The sequence below is a fragment of the Littorina saxatilis genome, linkage group LG1, assembly GCF_037325665.1.
Source record: "Littorina saxatilis isolate snail1 linkage group LG1, US_GU_Lsax_2.0, whole genome shotgun sequence".
Lineage (NCBI taxonomy): Eukaryota > Metazoa > Mollusca > Gastropoda > Littorinimorpha > Littorinidae > Littorina > Littorina saxatilis.
Window position 1 is genome coordinate 11,407,502 of NC_090245.1, and position 20,000 is coordinate 11,427,501.

At 41.8% G+C, this 20,000-nt stretch overlaps 1 protein-coding gene across 2 annotated transcripts in view; it reads right to left on the minus strand.

Moving 5' to 3' along the window:
- The window catches only part of LOC138962062 (1-phosphatidylinositol 4,5-bisphosphate phosphodiesterase gamma-1-like), an 89,386-nt gene that overhangs the window by 31,714 nt on the left and 37,672 nt on the right, over positions 1-20,000 (minus strand). For both annotated transcript variants that reach the window (XM_070333770.1, XM_070333778.1), the window contains exons 12-24: positions 19,014-19,117; positions 17,880-17,965; positions 17,116-17,236; positions 16,368-16,453; positions 15,221-15,303; positions 14,228-14,282; positions 13,751-13,806; positions 12,954-13,070; positions 10,704-10,915; positions 9,207-9,413; positions 7,322-7,441; positions 4,130-4,304; positions 458-526 (exon numbers count right to left, since the gene is read on the minus strand). In XM_070333770.1, coding sequence (XP_070189871.1) covers positions 458-526; positions 4,130-4,304; positions 7,322-7,441; positions 9,207-9,413; positions 10,704-10,915; positions 12,954-13,070; positions 13,751-13,806; positions 14,228-14,282; positions 15,221-15,303; positions 16,368-16,453; positions 17,116-17,236; positions 17,880-17,965; positions 19,014-19,117 — 1,491 coding nt within the window. The remainder of the gene's footprint in view (positions 1-457; positions 527-4,129; positions 4,305-7,321; positions 7,442-9,206; positions 9,414-10,703; positions 10,916-12,953; positions 13,071-13,750; positions 13,807-14,227; positions 14,283-15,220; positions 15,304-16,367; positions 16,454-17,115; positions 17,237-17,879; positions 17,966-19,013; positions 19,118-20,000) is intronic.

Genomic DNA, 20,000 nt, shown 5'->3' on the forward strand with positions numbered 1-20,000 from the left:
GAGAGAGAGAGAGAGAGAGAGAGAGAGAGGACAAGACACACTCTGTATTAACGAGGGTAATCATGGCACAAGCAAACAGGTGCTTTTTTACATCCAGCCCTCGCCCATTAAAGAGGGACAAATTTAATAAAAATATGTTTGATAAATGTTAAAAAGAAAAAGAAAAAGAAAACACCACACAAACAAACAGACTAATCAACCAACCAACCAGCCAACCAAACAAATAAACAAACAAACAGGCAAACAAACAACTAATCTATCAACCAAACAAACAAACAAACAAACTCAAGTCAGCGCTTTTATACGGGTGCATGGCTGAAATGGTATAAAAATAGCGTTGATCACTGTTTCTTTGTCCCATTTCTGAGTTCCGCTATAATAGATGTGCACACTTGCATACTTCTTGCATCGTAGACTAACTGATCGTTCAGCGAGAGCTGACTGTTAGCACGCTTACCTTTTTGAATTCCACGATCTCGGACGGGTCGTTGTAGACGAGATCGCTATATATGGCGATATCGTCGATCTAAAGCGGCAAGAAAAGACAGAAAAAAACACCATTTGATTTTATCATGATCATCATGACCACCATCATCATCATCATCATCATCATCATCATCATCATCATCATCATCATCATCATCATCATCATCATCAGCCCCCAGACTGGAACAGTCGTCGGGGAAAGAGGCAGAAACCGTTCTCCAGGCTGTTCTGTTGGGGGCCGTCGACAGGCCAGCAAAGCTAATAACGCGACTTGTTGCAAATGTATACGTTGTCGGACTAGCTCTTCCGTTGTCTCCCACGTCTGCGTCCTCCTTCGACGGTGCCATGTAGAATGGTTTTTCAGAGGCTGTCATGCCTTGTGACGTGGCCGAATTACACCAACTTCCGGTGTTTTACGGTTGTAAGGAGAAATTCGTGTGGGCCCATGCTGCTCTTGACCTAGCTCCGAACATAGTCATTGGTCTTGTGCTCTGTGTTTAGTATTCGGAGCAGTTTCCTCAGGCAATTGGTCTCGAATGAACCGAATGCCTAGACTCTTCGTTTAGCGTCGGCCAGCGGCGTCCATGATTCGCAGCCGTATAGGTGAGTGTAAACGAAAAGAGACCTGGGGAGCTTGTGTTTTGATTGGAAGCTGATGTTGCCCTTCCACACCCTGTTCAGTCTGGCCATAGCTGCTGTGGCTGTCGCGATCCGTACGCGGATTTCTGCCTTGCTGGTGCCGTCTCAAGTTTCGACAGGGTCGCTCCGAGGTACCTGAAGCTTGACACTTGTTCTAGTTGTTCATCGTTGATGGTGATGTTGGTGGTAGTACTGGCGGTGTTTGTGCTATTGACGATTACTTTGGACTTTTCTTTCCTGACCTCCATCCCATACACCCTGGCTATTGCAGCGAGTCTGTTCGTCAGGTGATTGAGCTCGGCGTCACTACCTACCACGAGGTCAATGTCGTCTGCGAGCAGAAGGTTGCATATTGGCCTGCCATCAATGGATATTGAGTTGTGGTGGTCTTTGAGGGTCGCCTGTATGATTCTTTCCAAGAATAGGTTGAACAGTACAGAGGAGAGTAGGCAGCCTTGTCTGACACCAACTGATGTTTTGAACAAATCTCCTATTTGGTTGTTGAGGTGTACTGCGCTACTGGAATGGTCATACCCGGCATTGATGACTCGGACGAGCCTGTCTTCCACGTGTGTGTGTTTGTGTTCCTAGACGCGTGACAATATCTGCCAATAAGTTGAACAAAAACAGGGTTCAAGTGGAACAAAAGCAGGAGGGGGACGGAAGACATGTTATGAACTCCGTTTTTTACTGCGAAATTTTGGCCTGGGAGAAGTCACCCCATCCTAAGTTTCTCTTCACCTGCCCGTGAAGTATGCTTGAGGGCTTGACTAGACAACCCGATTGCGCCCACTACACGGCATAAAGAGAGCACCGTTTAACGCGGCCGATTCCTCGGCTGACGTCATGCGTCCAAAGGAAGTAATTTTCGAGCGGGCTGCATTGACTCGGCCAAGAATGCAAACTTTCTTCGATTAAAGACATTGTAGCATGTCTAAAATCTTCGGACTTGTGTTATCAAGCTGTCAAAATCACCAAGTAACTCTTAAGTATAGTTTCAGTTACATGAGAACTCATTCTAATGAACAGATTTTGAGAGCCACAACCCAACAGCTGCCCTTTAAGGACGTGCCAGAGGTCCTCTTGCAACACTCTTTCGAATGCTTTCTTGAAGTCGATAAAGTTGTGGTAGCTGCCCCGCTGGTGTCGGAGGAGCTTCTCAGTGAGTAGCCTGCAGTTGAATATGTGTTCCACTGTGTTCCGACAAGCTTTTAACCCTGTCTGTTCTTTTGCAAGGAGCTCCTCTGCCTTTCCTTTCATTTGGTTTATTTCGAGAGCAAATAATTATCTGATTTTCAAGACGGAGAAAGTACAATAACTTTATATTTAAAGTTAAAAAAACAATAAAAGTACGCAATTTTCTTGATATCTAAAGGTCAGCTACTGGGGGAAAACGATGAATTAAAACGAAATAAAAAGAAGACATCACACTATCAGAAGTGCCAGCAAGTATTGTATCAACAAACAAACAAACAAACAAACAATCGAAAGCTCCTCGGCCTATCAATTTCATAATTGAACGAACCAAATACACAACAAACAAATAATAACAATGAGACGAAGGAAGCCAAGCTTCGGTGGTGTTGGCTTGGTTGAAATATGACAGTGGTGCAAAAAATAAAACCGCAACCAAAACACACACTCAGACGTGAGTAACTGTGTTCTGTCTTGTAAGCCCAGTTTGCTTAGTGCTTCGGTTGTTGCTTTATCTAAAATATTTGTATGCTATGTGTGCTGGTTTGTCTTGTGCTGGTTTGTTTTAGAATGAATTTGTAAAGCGCCTGGAGCCACAAAATGGGACTCGCGCTGTAAAATAAGTTATTTATTATCATTATTATTAAAGGCACAGTAAGTCTCCCGTAAACCATCACAGATACTGTCAGGCTTTTACACACAGTACAAACACCCTTCCATTTGAACGCTCACCAAACGGGTACATCCTAGGTGCCCTACGTAAAGATCGATCAATGTTTAAAGAATTAATTTTGCGGATTGTCTCAGAGACAATCGGACCGTGGTGCGTTTTGGCGCTAGACCTAACTTTTAAAATCTAAATAATAAATTGACAGCTGGTTACACAAACATTCTTAAATCATAAAAGAATTCTTTTTTCATCAAGACAAGATCAGTACAATTCGAAGTTTTGAAAGTTTGATAAAAGAAAAGCCCGGAAGCAGGGTCACGCAAGGTCGTGGTTCTCGTAGCAGACGACGGTTTATGCCTATCGCCAGTACCTCTGAACAGTCATAAGCCATCGCTAGAGTTCTTGTGAACCACAGCCGTTTGTTTCGTGCATAGTCAGAGGTACATAATAACGTGCTATTGCAGATAAGCTCACATCGAGTCGCATTCAAATTACTAACTGACGACTACATTGTGGAAAAGGGAAACTGGATCACACGGGTTCACGATGGCTCAGGGGTAAGATAAACCACGCAAAAATAAATTCTTTGAAAATTGCTCGCTCTTTACGGAGGGCACTTAGGATGTTCTTAAGCGGTGAGTGTTTAAATGAAAGGGTGTTTGTACTGTGGGTAAAAACCTGACAGTATCTGTGATGGTTTACGGGAGGCTTAGCCTACTGTAACTTTAAAGGCATATGTACGCGCTCCCGTGTTTACAAAGTGTAGTTTGCCCATAATCGATGTCAAACGCACCATAAGACCATGTAATGACGATATGTCGCCATGCGCGGACCATATACATGCATTACAGCTTGTTCTAGCCTCTGAAAAAGTGAGGATGTCAACAAAGACGCGGAGTTATTTCCCTTGCGTCAACGTTCCCTCTGTTGGCAAATCTATAAATAGGACGATCTAGATCAAAATAAAAATTCAAATATCTCAACATTTAAGGGGTCCTAGACCACAATATCTTGCAGGGAACTTAATTTAGCATGTCTCCAGCTGTTGTTAAAGCAATTAGCGTGTATAGTCATCGAGTACATATGGCTTTAAAATAGAAAACAAAACCCGCCCTGATCAGTGATATTTTGCACACCCACCTCCTTCACGCCAGCTATTCTCTCTGTGGCGGCGTGGGTCAGCTTGGTTTTTCTGTAGAGCGGACGACGCCGAAAGTACTCCACCATCTTTGGCAGACTGAGAAAGCGGTAGGAACCAACAACGTACGTCCTTCCCCTCTTGGCCACGTGGAAATGACTGACCTTCCTCTTGTGTCTGAAAGAACATGCATCATTGCATCAGTGATTGTAAACAAGTACGAATGCTTTAGCTACCTGAAAACGACTGACTTTGCTCTCGTATCTGAAAAGAAAATACATCAATGTATTGGTGATTGTACAAGACATTATTTCTTTACGAAGTACGAATCCTTGAGCTACCTGAACATGACTAACTTTCCTCTTGTGTCTGAAAGAACATGCATCAATGCATCAGTGATTGCGCAAGGCATTATCCCAAACCGGTATTTGTGTACAAATACGAATCCTTTAGCCACCTGAAAACGACAAATCTTCCTTTCGTGTCTAAAAAGAACATGCATCAATGCATCAGTGATTGCGCAAGGCATTATCCCATTTCTGTAAAGTAACGAATCCTTGAGCTACCTGGAAATGAATAACCTTCCTTTCGTGACTGAAAAGAACATGCATCAATGCACCAGTGATTGCGCAAGGCATTATCCCATTTCTGTAAAGTAACGAATCATTGAGCTACCTGGAAATGAATAACCTTCCTTTCGTGACTGAAAAGAACATGCATCAATGCACCAGTGATTGCGCAAGGCATTATCCCATTTCTGTAAAGTAACGAATCCTTGAGCTACCTGGAAATGAATAACCTTCCTTTCGTGACTGAAAAGAACATGCATCAATGCACCAGTGATTGCGCAAGGCATTATCCCATTTCTGTAAAGTAACGAATCCTTGAGCTACCTGGAAATGAATAACCTTCCTTTCGTGACTGAAAAGAACATGCATCAATGCACCAGTGATTGCGCAAGGCATTATCCCAAACCGGTATTTGTGTACAAGTACGAATCCTTTAGCTACCCGGAAACAGCTGACCGTGCTCTTGTGTCCGAAACGCAAAATCCACAAAATGATATTTGTGTTAGGCCTAAAAAAAAAATAGGTGTGGTTACGGTAACCCGACCTACCCTAATTTTAGGGGCCGATCTTATAACTTTTTATTACATTTGTAAAAAAAATAAAAAAAATAAAAAAAAAAAACGAGTGCAAAAAACGCAATGAAAGCGAAAGCGACCGAGTCGCACACTTATTTCCCTGTCAAGTAGGTTTAATTTGTACACATTAGAAAAAAAGTTTAAAAAAAAAAGTGATTGCCTACCTACCTACCCTATTTTTTTTGGCTATGTTACCGTAACCACACCTATTTTTTTTTTGTGTTATGTTACATGTTACATATCATATTTGATATGATATATCGGCGATCATGAAAGAGATGATCCAAAACCGGTACTTTTTTTTACCAGTATGATTGCTGCCTCCCACAGAAACCGGTTATTCTACACTTCACACCAAGTTATAAACGCAGGAAATGCGAAATATTTGTCATTACTTTTGTTGTGTCTGGAACAAAGGACATAAATATTACCCTGACTAATGTAATCTTTTTCTGTCTGTAACAAAAAATAGAAATATTGCTCCGGCTTATTTGATTTTCTTTTTTTGTCAAAAGAAGAAGAAAAAGAAAGACAGAAATAAGAAAAAGAAAAAGAAGAAGAAACATAGAAAGAAACAAAAGAAAACTGCAAGGTCAATCCTCTCAAATAAGAACGCCGTATGTATGGAGTTAAGTAAATTAAGTATTGACTGTAGGCGGCAACATGCTGTACCCACAAAGGCTTGTAGGTTTTAAGGAATAGTGGTTATGATTATATCAAGCTTCCCGTACATGTACATACATAATAAGCATCATTCTTTGCATGCAGACAGAAACACACCGCTAAGAACATTCGGCGCAAAATGCAGCAAATTGACAGTGTATCTGTAGCATCGACTGGTGGCGGAGGGTGGCGGGCGGGGGTGGAGGGTGAGTAGGGGTGGGGAACTGGTGGGGGAGGGGCAGGGGCAGGAGGTACAAAAAACAGAGTTAGGGGCTAAGGAGGGGGAGAAAAAAGGGAATTAGAAAGGAGAAAATAATGGGAAAGGGAGTTAGTAAGGACAGAGAGGGTGGTGAGGAAGGTAGAAGGGGTATTAGGGAGGGAGTAACAGAGGGAACAGATGGAAGCGGAAAAGGGGAGGAGAAAGGGACGGGGCGGAAAACGGGAGGGAGCTGGAACGGAAAGGGAATGGAGAGGAGGGGGGTTTGCACGATGGAGGCAGAGTAAGAGGGAAGGAAGTAAACAGGAGAGAAGCTAATAGACAATAATTCGGGGCCATAACTCTGTCGGGTTTGCATGGGCTGTGAAAGAGTGAATACTCTTGCTTTTATTGGGGAACACTTTCTAGGCGAGACAATCAATCAATCAATCAATGAGTCTTATATCGCGCATATTCCGTGGGTACAGTTCTAGGCGCTCTGCAGTGATGCCGTGTGAGATGAAATTTTATACGGCCAGTAGATTGCAGCCATTTCGGCGCATATTTACCTTGCACGGCCTATTATTCCAAGTCACACGGGTATAGGTAGACAATTATTAACTGTGCCTAAGCAATTTTGCCAGGAAAAACCCTTTTGTCAATCGTGGGATCTTTAACGTGCACACCCAATGTAGTGTACACGGGGGGAGGTTCGGACACCGAAGAGAGTCTGCACACAAAGTTGACTCTGTGAAATAAATTTCCGCCGAACCTGGGATCGAACTCACGCTGACAGCGGCCAACTGAATACAAATCCAGCGCGCTACCAACTGAGCTATATCCCCGCCCCAGTCGTTGGCGAGGGGCGTGTCTCAAACACGTTGGCGAGGGGCGTGTCTCAAACACGTGAACAAGGAGCAACCCATACAAGCCCGATCGAGTTATTTCCGGAGGTCGTCTATTTATATCGGAGCGTAATACAGTGAAACCCCCCATTTAAGACCTTCACAAATCTGAGAAAGTCAGGTCTCTGGTCAGGTCTTTAAAAGGAGGGAGTCTTAAAACGGGGGTCAATTCACAGAGGTTATGAACAGAATATTTGAGAAGACGGAGGGAGTCTCGAATTGGGGGGGGGGTGTCCTTAAAGGGAGGTTCCACTGTACATACATGTACCTATACAGTTCTTCTCACCTGAACGAGATGGAGAGACAGCCAGGCTCTGAGCTCCCCCGCACCAGGAACACACCCTCCTGGTCAATCCTCAGCAACAGTTTCTCGGCCGTGCAGCGGTCCATGAAGGGTCTGTACCACCTGGGCCCACCCAAAACAACCATTTCTTCTTTCTTTATTTGGTGTTTAACGTCGTTTTCAACCGTTCAAGGTTATATCGCGACGGGGAAAGGGGGGGCGATGGGATAGAGCCACTTGTTAATTGTTTCTTGTTCACAAAAGCACTAATCAAAAAATTGCTCCAGGGGCTTGCAACGTAGTACAATATATGACCTAACTGGGAGAATGCAAGTTTCCAGTACAAAGGACTTAACATTTCTTACATACTGCTTGACTAAAATCTATACAAACATTGACTATATTCTATACAAGAAACACTTAACAAGGGTAAAAGGAGAAACAGAATCCGTTAGTCGCCTCTTACGACATGCTGGGGAGCATCGGGTAAATTCTTCCCCCTAACCCGCGGGCGGTCAAAACAACCACGATATCAGAGAGAGAGAACAGAATTGAATTAAATTGAATTGAATTGAACTTTATTTCACAAGGATTAGGATTTAAGGCTACGCCTTTTCTTACAATCTGTCCTTGGGACGCACAGACACACAATGATAAAATTGACAAATTAAAAATTAAAAAGTTAAAAAGTTTACCAACAAAAGGAGAGGAATGAGAAGAACAAGAAGCAACAAAAAAAGAATTAAGAAAAGAAAGACAATTTTTAAAAAAGAGAAGGGGAGAAAAGAGAGAGAGAGAGAGAGAAAGAGAGAGAGAGAGAGAGAGAGAGAGAGAGAGAGAGAGAGAGACAGAGACAGAGACAGAGACAGCAGAGATGTGAGAGACGGACGAAAAAAACAGAGAGAGAGAGAGAGAGAGAGAGAGAGAGAGAGAGAGAGAGAGAGAGAGAGAGAGAGAGAGAGAGAGAGAGAGAGAGAGATATACCCACTTGACGAAGACACAACAGCGCACACGTAAGTTAAAAACATGCAGCTCCCCTTTTGTCAGACACATTGTATATATATAACGCAGCCACTTTACATTCCATATCATACCATGACATACCATACCGAAACATAACATATAATAGCGGTACATTAAACAACGCAACATAACGTAACATAACAAAACATAACATAACATGTAATGACAAACAGCAACAAAACATTGCATGACATATTGTATCGGACGAGAGGAGCAAAGCGACAGAGGAATAAGAAATTGCTTGAGGAGACTTAGAAAGACACTGCCAGCAAACAACTTATTATGGCTCTAAAACTTATACAACTGGGCAAATTCAGTACAATTGCATTATGAAAATAATAAATAAATATATCTTTACCTTGAATTAAACCCTTTCTTGTCTATTCGTCAGTAAACTGTTGTGCATTCTGTTAGTTCACTTGAAAGATAGATAGAAGGAGGTTCTAGTAATGATGAATGTTTCGCTTTGTGTATAATTAAATATTCCACAAACTAACCTTTCAGGTTTGTTAAACATTTACTTACCCCCCTTCCCCCCCCCCCCCCCCCCCCCCCAAGGCAAAAAAACCCGCCACCTATAACTGTTTGTTAACAGTTTGACAATGGTTAGAGCGAATCGTGTGTGCCACTAACGCACACTCACTTGTTTGCACGAGTGTGCTTAAAGTGCGCGTATGGACTATCCCCCCCCCACCCCCCCAGCAATTTCAGGCAGTCATACTCTGTTTTCGGGGGGGGGGAGAGAGAGAGAGTTTCAAATACTGTGATTTAAAGTAGTGCATCATGGTTTTGGGAAACCAAGTTTTGAAATCTGAGCTTGAAGAAAAACAAAAACAAAAAAAAAGAAGCTTTAAAAAGCACTGACTCGTCCTCGATGTGTTCAAAGGGCTTGCACACGGGCTTGTCGAGGTAGAGGTGCGTGTTCTCGTTGGCGATGTACAGGCGGTGGTTCTTGAAGTAGCGGACAAGCTCGGCGATGCTGGCTTTCCACACCTCGTTGCCAAACGTGTACAAGGTGCGTCCGTTCTCTTCCTTGGTCTTGACACGCACGTGCTTCAGCTCTCCTTCCCAGCTGTTGCCAAGACAATCGTCACGGAATTAATCATATCATTTTAATCGGAAAGATGTGCGTAAGCATCTACAAAAAAAATTCACGATTATCCCAGGACATTATTTTTGAAAATCATGTTGTGTTAAGATTTAAACATTAGTCTCGCTAACAACATTGTTTCACATAACTATTATCAATTATTGTCCTTTCGTATAATGTACAATTGTTTGTAAAATGTAAGAGCAATTAAATAACAAAAACTAAAAAAATTAAACACAAATTGTTTTCTTCTTCACGGAATCAAATTCAACTAGTACATGTATTTACAACGGAGTAATAGTTCGAGATATTCTTTTCCTTCTTCCTTCGAGTTTGCTGTCAAGAAAAAAAAGAAGAAAAAAAAAAGAAAAATTAAAAAAACTGTAACATGTGCTCTTGTGCGGTGCACAGCTTGGCGTTGGTCGTGTGGGAAAAAAAGGCGCGTAACGGGAAAATAATTACATTTAGTCAAGCTGTGGACTTTACAGAATGAAAATGAACGCACTGTATTGTTTTTAACAAAACTAGAAAATCATAGGCTGGCCAAAACCCCTTGACTTAATGCCTGTGGTGGTGCTGGAGTTTGGGCCATGTGTGTGTGTGTGTGCGTGTGTGTGTGTGTGTGTGTGTGTGTGTGTGTGTGTGCGTGTGCGTGTGTGTGTGTGTGTGTGTGTGTATGTCCGTCGGTCTGTCTCTACGCCTGTCTTACTGTCTCTGTATCTGTCAGCCTGTCTGTCTGTTTTGTCAATGTCCACGCAGTACTGTTAAGAAGTATTGCTAAGGCCAACAAAAAAAGGTCTGTTTACGGTAACATAGGCCAAAAAAATAGGGTCGGTAGGTCGGGATTTTTATTTTTTTTTTCTCACAAAAATTATATTTTTACATTTTTTTTTTCTTTTTTTCTTTTCTTTTTTTTTTCCCCAAATGCCAAAAAAAAGTCTAGGGTCGCGCGCAAAAAATAGGGTCGGTCGGGTTATTTTTTTTTGGCCTAAAAACTTTAACAACAGAAGCTTCCCTTTATGTTTACCTCCATCTTTTAACCCCTTTTTTTGTTTCTGTCATGTTTTGGCTTTTGCTTTTTGTTTTCCTTTGTACTTGTTTGTTGGTGGCTCCGAAGAAGCCTCCATAGGTGAAGATTTGACTTTGTTTCTGTGTCTGTTACTGCCAGTTATACCGGTTGCCACGCAGGGCAGCATTTTGTGTGTGTGTTGCCCTTGTATTGGTGAGTGCAGATTTCTTTCGTTTTTCAACAGAAATGACGAAAACACTCACATGAAAGACAGCGAGTAGCCGCCTCCGGCCCCGTTTCGCACAAGAAAGGCGCCATCTTGGACAACTCCGGACCGGGGTATTATCTGCGCACCGGCATTGCGCACTGGGATGTCTTGCCATTTCAGCAGCCTTCTCACTTCCGTTCTCTGCAGGTCGCCATAGTACCACGGCTGGTAGGTCAGGTCGTCCTCGTCCTCGTCGCTGTCGTACTCCTGTACATTGAAGGGGGATTCAATTGTACAACAATTTAGGTGACATAAACAAAAAACAAGAAAGGTAGGTTGTTGGAACGTTTGTCATTGACAAAACAATACATTCACAGATATTTCGACCCAACGGTCTTTTAAGTGAACAGACAAACAAATATTCACACAAAACTTATCTTGATAGTTCTATCAGTTCACGTCCACTCGTCAGGAAGCCGAGCGAATGAATCATAATGAATGAATGAATGATTCATTCGCTCGGCTTCTACCCCCTTTCTTCAGTGATTTGGGTGAAAGAGAAGTACCTGAAGAAGAATTAGAGCCAATCCCTGACTATGCAAAGTAGAAAGTGTGCATGCAAAGTTCGAATAAATAACGCGCGTAAGAAGGGTTGATTGTGACACAAAAACTGGTGCAATACAGCGGAATCCCTTATTAAGACCTTCAAATACCTGAGAAAATCATGTCTTAACTGGGAGGGAGTATTAAATGGAGGTAAATTTACAGACACTCTAAACAGAACATCTGTGAAAGCAGGGTCTTTAAAAGGGGGAAGTCTTAAAAAGGGGGTTCCACTGTAGCTATCAGCCAATTGATTTTCAAGGTCTGAAAAATGACAAGAGAAAAGAAGGGTCATGGAAGGGAGTAAAACCTTCATCAAGGGCTTAGAAATTACAAAAGAAAAAGAAGGGTCATTTCAGGGAGTAAAACCTTCATCAAGGGCTTAGAAAAGGACAAAAGAAAATGAGAGTCACCGAAGAGGAGAGTCTGCACACAAAGTTGACTCTGAGAAATAAATCTCTCGCCGAACGTGGGGACGAATTCACGCTGACAGCGGCCAACTGGATACAAATCCAGCGCGCTACCGACTGAGCTACATCCCCGCCCAAACATCAAGGGCTTAAAAACAAATGAAAAGAAGGGTCATTTAAGGGAGTAAAACCTACATCAAAGGCTTAAAATGACAAATGAAAAGAAGGGTCATGTAAGGGAGTATAACCTACATCAAGTGCTTAAAAAATAACAAAAGAAGAAGGGGGCCCTTGATGCGAGTAAAACCTACATCAAGGGCTTAGAAAATGACAAAAGAAAATGAGTCACCGAAGGGAGTAAAACCTATATATCAAGGGCTCAGAAAATGACAAAAGAAAATGAGAGTCATCGAAGGGAGTAAAACCTATATCAAGGGTTTAGAAAATGACAAAAGAAAACAAGGGTCATGGAAGGGGGCAAAACCTACATCAAGGGCTTAGAAATTACAAAAGAAAAAGAAGGGTCATTTCAGGGAGTAAAACCTACATCAAGGGCTTAGAAAATGACAAAAGAAAATGAGTCACCGAAGGGAGTAAAACCTATATATCAAGGGCTTAGAAAATGACAAAAGAAAAGAAGGGTCACCGAAGGGAGTAAAACCTATATATCAAGGGCTCAGAAAATGACAAAAGAAAACAAGGGTCATGGAAGGGGGCAAAACCTACATCAAGGGCTTAAAATGACAAAAGAAAACAAGGGTCATCGAAGTAATTTTCATAATTTTAATTTTCAGAGCTTGTTTGTAATCCAAAAATAACATATGTACATGTTTTTCGAATCAGAAAATGATGAAGAATAAGATGAAATTGTTTTTGGATCGTTTTAAAAAAAATCTTTTAATGACAAGTTTCCGATTTTTAATGACCAAATTTATTAATTATTTTTTAAGCCACCAAACTGAAATGCAATACCAAAGTCCGGCCTTCGTCGAAGATTGCTTTGCCAAAATTTCAATTAATTTGATTGAATAATGAAGGTGTGACAGTGCCACCTCAACATTTACAAAAAGCCAGATATGACGTCATCAAAGTCATTTATCGAAAAAATTTCATTCCCAGGAACTCTCATGTCAAATTTCATAAAGATCGGTCCAGTAGTTTAGTCTGAATCGCTCTACACACACACAGACACACACACACACACACACACATACAGCACGACCCTCTATGTTAAAACATTTAGTAAAAATTGACTAAATGTAAAAAGGGTCATCAAAGGGAGTAAAAATTACATCAAAGTATTCGTCGTAGTCGATGTCCTCTTCCGCATCATCCTCGTCGTCATCTCTCCTGTCGTTTGTATAGAAGATGGAGGTCTCCGTCAGACCGAAAGTGAACGGATACCACTTCTGCGCACACAAACACCCCACAGACACTACATTATGCTTGTATGGACGATCAGGTAAAAACAACGACAACAAAAAACAAAGAAAGAGCAGAAGAACTAGAAAGAGGCCGCTGGGTTTTTTTCTAAGTGCATGTAACACAAAAATAAAAACAAGTTCAGTTTCAAATGTTCACATTTTGAATATCTCTGATCTTCTTAGTCTCTCTGTCTAATCCAAAGCAATGAGAGAGACGGGGGAGGGGATGGAAAGAGAGAGAGAGAGAGAGAGAGAGAGAGAGAGAGAGAGAGAGAGAGAGAGAGAGAGAGAGAGAGAGAGAGAGAGAGAGAGAGAGAGAGAGAGAGAGAGAGAGAGAGAGAGAGAGAGAGAGAGATGGAAAGAGAGAGAGAGAGAGAGAGAGAGAGAGAGAGAGAGAGAGAGAGAGAGAGAGAGAGAGAGAGAGAGAGAGAGAGAGAGAGAGAGAGAGAGAGAGAGAGAGAGAGAGAGAGAGGGAAAGAGAGAGAGAGAGAGAGAGAGAGAGAGAGAGAGAGAGAGAGAGAAAGAGACAGACAGACAGACAGAGAGAAAGAGAGAGATAGATAGATACAGAGATAGATACAGAGATAGATACAGAGATAGAGACAGAGAGACAGACAGACAGACAGCCAGCCACCCAGCCACCCAGACAGACAGGCCACACTCACATTGTCCTCTGGATCTTTCATTTTCAGTGTTCCCGTCTTGCCCGAGTGGTTTTTCCCTGTCAACACACAACCGTTATAATTATTAGGGGCGTCATAACAACAACAACAACAACAACAATAAAATCAAAATCAAATCAGGAATGAAATTCAATTTTGAATAGTCTCTCCTTTCTAAATAAAAAAGCAAACCAATTCTAAAAGAACACAATCAAAATAAAGCAGAATTTAAATGGTGCTTAGTACACAAGAGGATCGAATCTTCGTTCTTTTTTGCCCCGAGACAGCAATGGCACAGTGAGTTGGTTGGCGAGTCGAGGTGGAAAGGTTACGCAAGAAATAGGGTGTTGTTTTTTTCTACTTCATCATAATCACTATACTTACAAAAATACTACATGTACTTCAATCAACTTTTCTATATCGCAATTCCCTCTCAAAATACATCAAATGAGGGGATCCATTCCCAATATTGTAGCCTACCTGGCTGATCTAGGTCCCAGTCGCAATAACTCGAGTCTGTCTTCAGTTTCTTGTCCTGAAAAAAAAGCAAAACACTATAGGAATATTTCAAATGACAACCTCCAGACAATACGTGATTATGAGATTTGTATGAATTTTAACATAAGCTTGTCGTTATTGTTTTCCTTTTCAAAGCTTACAAACATCTGACCAGTCCCAGAAAAATACCCACAATCATCACATTAGTGCACTTATATTCTAAGAAACACTTCTATAGGCTACGTTATATTTTTTATAGAAGATGCAAGGTTTAAAAACCTTCAAAATAATCTTGTTCGAACTACTTTTAGAGAAACACTTCTGCAAACATTTCCCCCAAAATGGTTTTGATTTTACAGAGACATCAAACAATTGCCAACCGGTAGGGATCCAGCCACGGACTCAGATTGGTTGAAATTGAGTTTTGTTTGAGATTCTACCAATCTAACCAATCAGACTCCGCAGCTGTCCCCAGACTCCGCAGCAGGCTCTCACTCGTTTGGTCTCTTTCTCGTGTTCCTCAGCCCAGGGCACAAAGGTTTGAAATTCTAAGACCCCCACAATTTAAGACTTCCACCCTTTTAAGACCCTGTATTCTCAGATTTTCTGTTCATAACTTCTGTAAATGTATACCCCCATTTTAAGACTCTCTCTTTTTTAAGACCCGATTTTCTCAAATTTTTGGAGGTTTTAAAATGGGGGGTGGGGGGTGGGGGGTGGGGGGGGGGGGGTTTTCACTGGATTGCGATGTTCTGCACATGTACGCGCCGGATATAGTGCAGACAGTACTGCATATTCACAAATCTGTCGAGCCAGCAAACCCATGGACATTGGCATTTAGACATGTTATTTTTGTTGTCTTGTAATTTGTTTCCATCGTCAAATGCAGCAGATTGCATATTCTTTTACAGAAGACTTGACTTAAGTATAACGTGTGTAAAATCTGTCCGACAAACAGGTAAACGGCGGCTTTACCTTGATGATGATTTTGCGTTTCAGCTTATCGGGGGCGGGCATCTCTGTTTCTCCTCGGTCCAGTGGTTCCGTCAGCAACTCGTCTATAAAACATGCACGCACGCACAAACGCCCGCACACACACACACACACACAAACACACACTGACACAAACAAACACACACACACACACACACACACTTGATCAATTACATCCAATTCACATATATTACTACACCAATCTGCATCAGTACTTAAAGTATATTTTTCTGTTTGGTTAAATCGTCTTCTCATCGTTGTTCGACAGTCACTGTCATAGCAATCTCTTCAACATGACTGGTTGGTCCGGTGTCAGAATAATGTGACTGGGTGAGACATGAAGCCTGTGCTGCGACTTCTGTCTTGTGTGTGGCGCACGTTATATGTCAAAGCAGCACCGCCCTGATATGGCCCTTCGTGGTCGGCTGGGCGTTAAGCAAACAAACAAACAAACAAACAAATCTTCAACATGTAAACGATTTTTAGTTACCATAAAAGCAAACAGCTTTCTTTTTATGGGAAAAATCCACAAGTTGAAAACAAATCTATTGAAAAGCAAACGGAAGGAAGGAAGCAAGGAAGGAAGGAAGGAAGGGAGGAAGGAAGGAAGGAAGAAAGGAAGGGATTAAACCTGTCATTCGATCACGCGATAATACTTCGCGAAGCTTGCTGCAGGAAGCTGAAGCACTGAATATTATTTTGGTAAAAAGGCTTCGCGCAGTCGACTTTGGGCTCAACCAAGGACGGGCTTAAGGAGTGAAGAACAACGTAGATAAAACAAGAAATTCCTCCGAGGTAGGAAAAACACCCCCGTTGGTCAAAGGGAAATAACCATTCCGACTGCCACCAACTGAGAAGGTTATTTCCCTTTGACCATTAACATGTCCCTCTATAAGTCCTTGTAGAATCTTAATCCACCAATAACTCCCTAACCGTGTGTTTGACTGGTCCCAATTTTTGTAAGGACCGTCTCAGGAATGTATAGAACCTGTTCACCAAGTTTGGTGACGATCGGTCCGTTCATTCTTGAGATCTATATGCGAACACAAACACACACCCAAACAAACAAACAAACACATCAAGCGAATCCTATACACACCCCTATACCGGGGGTGTAAAAAATACATACCACCAAATATGTCTTGAAAGAGACTAGCCAGAATGCGCTGCTGAACCAAACCGAGATGGTTTTCTATGGACAGAATGATGGGGTATCTGAAACACACACAACACATCATTTTTACAACAATCAGACAAAACAAGGCTGACACTGGCCCGGAATACCTGCCTGGTAAAACAGATCTGTCCGAATCTTGTAGGTGTGGAGTACCAGGCGAAAGAAACGCAACTCATTCGCGCCCACTGTTGTAAGTGATTTTTCGTCATTTTCCAATTGTCGTAAAATATGAACCACATACGGTACATACGAAAGGACGACAGATTCTTGGAGGATATTTTACTGACTGTACGATGAGTGCATATTATTTAATCGTTTTCTTTTTTTACCTTTACATAAACTGTGTTATTACTTTGATATCCGAACTGTGATATCCGAACCTTGACGTGTGCACGCATGCGTAGGATAAAGATCCAAAGTTCATACGAATGTATCATCATCTATCATCATCATCGTCGTCGTCGTCGTTGTCGTCGTCATCATCATCATCATCATCATCATCATCATCATCATCATCATCATCTTTTTATAGTTTGATGAGACAAGCCGACTAAATGCCGGCGAGTCGAAAAGACAGCTAATTTGGGTTTGTTCGAGTCAAATATATCAGACCTTATCCTGAGCATAAAACCGAGACATGTCACACCATTTATTGGGTATACACGAACCATGCGAACCTTGTTTTTGTCATTGAACTTACTCTGACGTCAGCCAGGCGTTTGCTTTGATGACCTTGAGAACGTCTGCGACCTTGATCTTGGAGGTCAAGGTGTAACCGTGCGTTATGATTGGCTCACCGTCACTCCCATCCCAGCAGTCCACTGACAAACATAAATACGTTTATTAATCTTTCGAAGTTCACATTCTTGCAGACCCCCACCACTCTCTCTCTCTCTCTCTCTCTCTCTCTCTCTCTCTCTCTCTCTCTCTCTCTCTCTCTCTCTCTCTCTCTCTCTCTCTCAGCACTCCCAAAGCAGGTAAACCGTCTAAATATTTTCCTTTGTCTGTCTGCCTATCTGTCTGTCTGACAGTCTGTCTGTCTGTCTGTCTGTCTGTCTGTCTCTGTCTCTCTCTTTCTTTTTCTCTCGCGTGTATTAGTCACTCAGTGTGTGTGTTTGTGTGTGTGTGTGGGGGGGATGTATCAGTGTGTGTGAGTACTTGTGTGTGCGTGCGCGTCTCTGTCTGCCTGTCTCTCTGTCTGTGTCTCTCTGTCTGTGTTCATGTGTTTGTGCGTGCATACACCGTAGAAGGAGGAGATCCCTTCAGTCACTCTGCAGGTAATCGATATTGGAGAAATCTGTGTTTTCTCTGACTCTTTCGATCTTCATCTTTCACCAATTTTGTAGATTTCTTACAATTGTGGGGCAAATGTGTCACATCCTACATGAAATGAAAAAAATGCACATATTTTCTTCACAATGTCTTTTAATAACTATAATTATCTAGGACTTCCAGGAAACTTACATTCAAGACATCGACAACCCATGCGAAGACACCTCGCGTACATTTCCTCCGAAGATTGACCCTTGACTTGATTCCCAACCAGGTACCTAGAGTTGGATCAGATCAGATCAGATCAGATTAAATCAGATAAAAGAGCAATATCCCGAACCTCATGTCGTTCTCACACATACTCCCATCATTTTTGACAGACATCAATCAATCAATCAATCAATCAATCAATCAATATGAGGCTTATATCGCGCGTATTCCGTGGGTACAGTTCTAAGCGCAGGGATTTATTTATTTTTTATTTTTTAAATTTTTTTATGCAATTTACATCGCGCACATATTCAAGGCGCAGGGATTTATTTATGCCGTGTGAGATGGAATGTTTTTACACAATACGTCACGCATTCACATCGGCCAGCAGATCGCAGCCATTTCGGCGCATATCGTACTTTTCACGGCCTATTATTCCAAGTCACACGGGTATTTTGGTGGACTTTTTTTTATCTATGCCTATACAATTTTGCCAGGAAAGACCCTTTTGTCAATCGTGGGATCTTTAACGTGCACACCCCAATGTAGTGTACACGAAGGGACCTCGGTTTTTCGTCTCATCCGAGACATGGAGACTGACTTGCGCTGGATATCATCCGCGGGTGTCATCGTCAAAGACAAGTACGACATTTCCAGCCAAGCAGTTGTCAATACTACGTACGGCTACGAGGGCTACGCCGCATCACATCACGACGTTCTAAACCAGAAAAAACACCTATTCAACCATTTTCTGTTTCTTTCACTCCCTTTTTCCAATACAAATGTCGTTCATTAATTCATGCCTGCATGACATTGACAGCTTCATTCAACGCCTGACTTTTGTGCTGGTAACATCCTAGTTGCTCTCTCAGGGCTGAGCATACTTTACTTTCAAGAGGGATTAAGGGGAAAAATAAACGCCTCGACAGAGACTCGAACTCACGACCTCGAGCTTTAAAGCAATGCTCCATAGAACCCCTACCCAATTGAAAGCATGAACATCAAAACGTTAGAACTGACACACACTTAGAGACAGAACGTTTATACACAAAGGTTTGTACAGACAGCAACCAATGCACGTGCAACAAAGAGGGCTACGTGATTGTGTGCACGTACGTGTTGTGAGAGGAAGCGATCCAGTAATCAGTGAGGGGTTGACTCATATCCTCGTGCTCTGTTTGCCACAGACAGTTGAACGGCGAGAACAGGAAATCCTCAAACTGAAACACACAGCATTTAAAAACAATTGTCAATATTGTTATCAGGATTGTTCCTGGTTTCGCTGTGTCTGGTTGAAAGGTACACAAAGATCAACGATATTATCAGCATAATAGACAGATGTGCACGCACAAGCACATGTTTTATACTGAAGGTACACACATATGAACGGTATATCATTATTATAGGCAGATTTGTATGCAGAAGCACATGTTTTATATTGAAGGTACACACATATGAACGGTATATCATTATTATAGGCAGATTTGTATGCAGAAGCACATGTTTTATATTGAAGGTACACACAGATGAACGGTATATCGATCATTATTATAGGCAGATTTGTATGCAGAAGCACATGTTTAAAACTGTCTGCTGTCTGACAGGCGAAAATAAGAAAATCCTCAAACTGGAAAAGTACAGTGTACAACAATTGTTGTAAGTCTGGTTCCAGTTAAACGGTGTCTGATCTGAAGGTTCACAAAGACGAACGGTAGGCAGATTTTTATGCGTAGAAATGTGTATGCGAAATCTACATGTATTATTTCTTTAAATTGTATGTTTGAACGGCGACAACAGGACATTCTAATGGAGCAGTGCAGTTCGTAATAATAGTTACTATTATTCTCAGTCTCCGGTTCCACTATCATTGTGTCAGTCCTTGTCCTAGATCTTTGAGAATGGCAATGCCATTGCTATTTTAACATCACTGGGTTTTTCTTTTTTCTTTTGTTTCTTTCCTTTGAAATTAACCATAATGTTTATATTATTATTGAATTTGTCAGAAACGTAGATTTTATTGTGTCAAATAGCAAGTGTCCCTGTGTAAGTTTGGATTCGGTTGTCTCCAAGTTTCTCAACCATCTTAGCATTTATAAGGAGAAT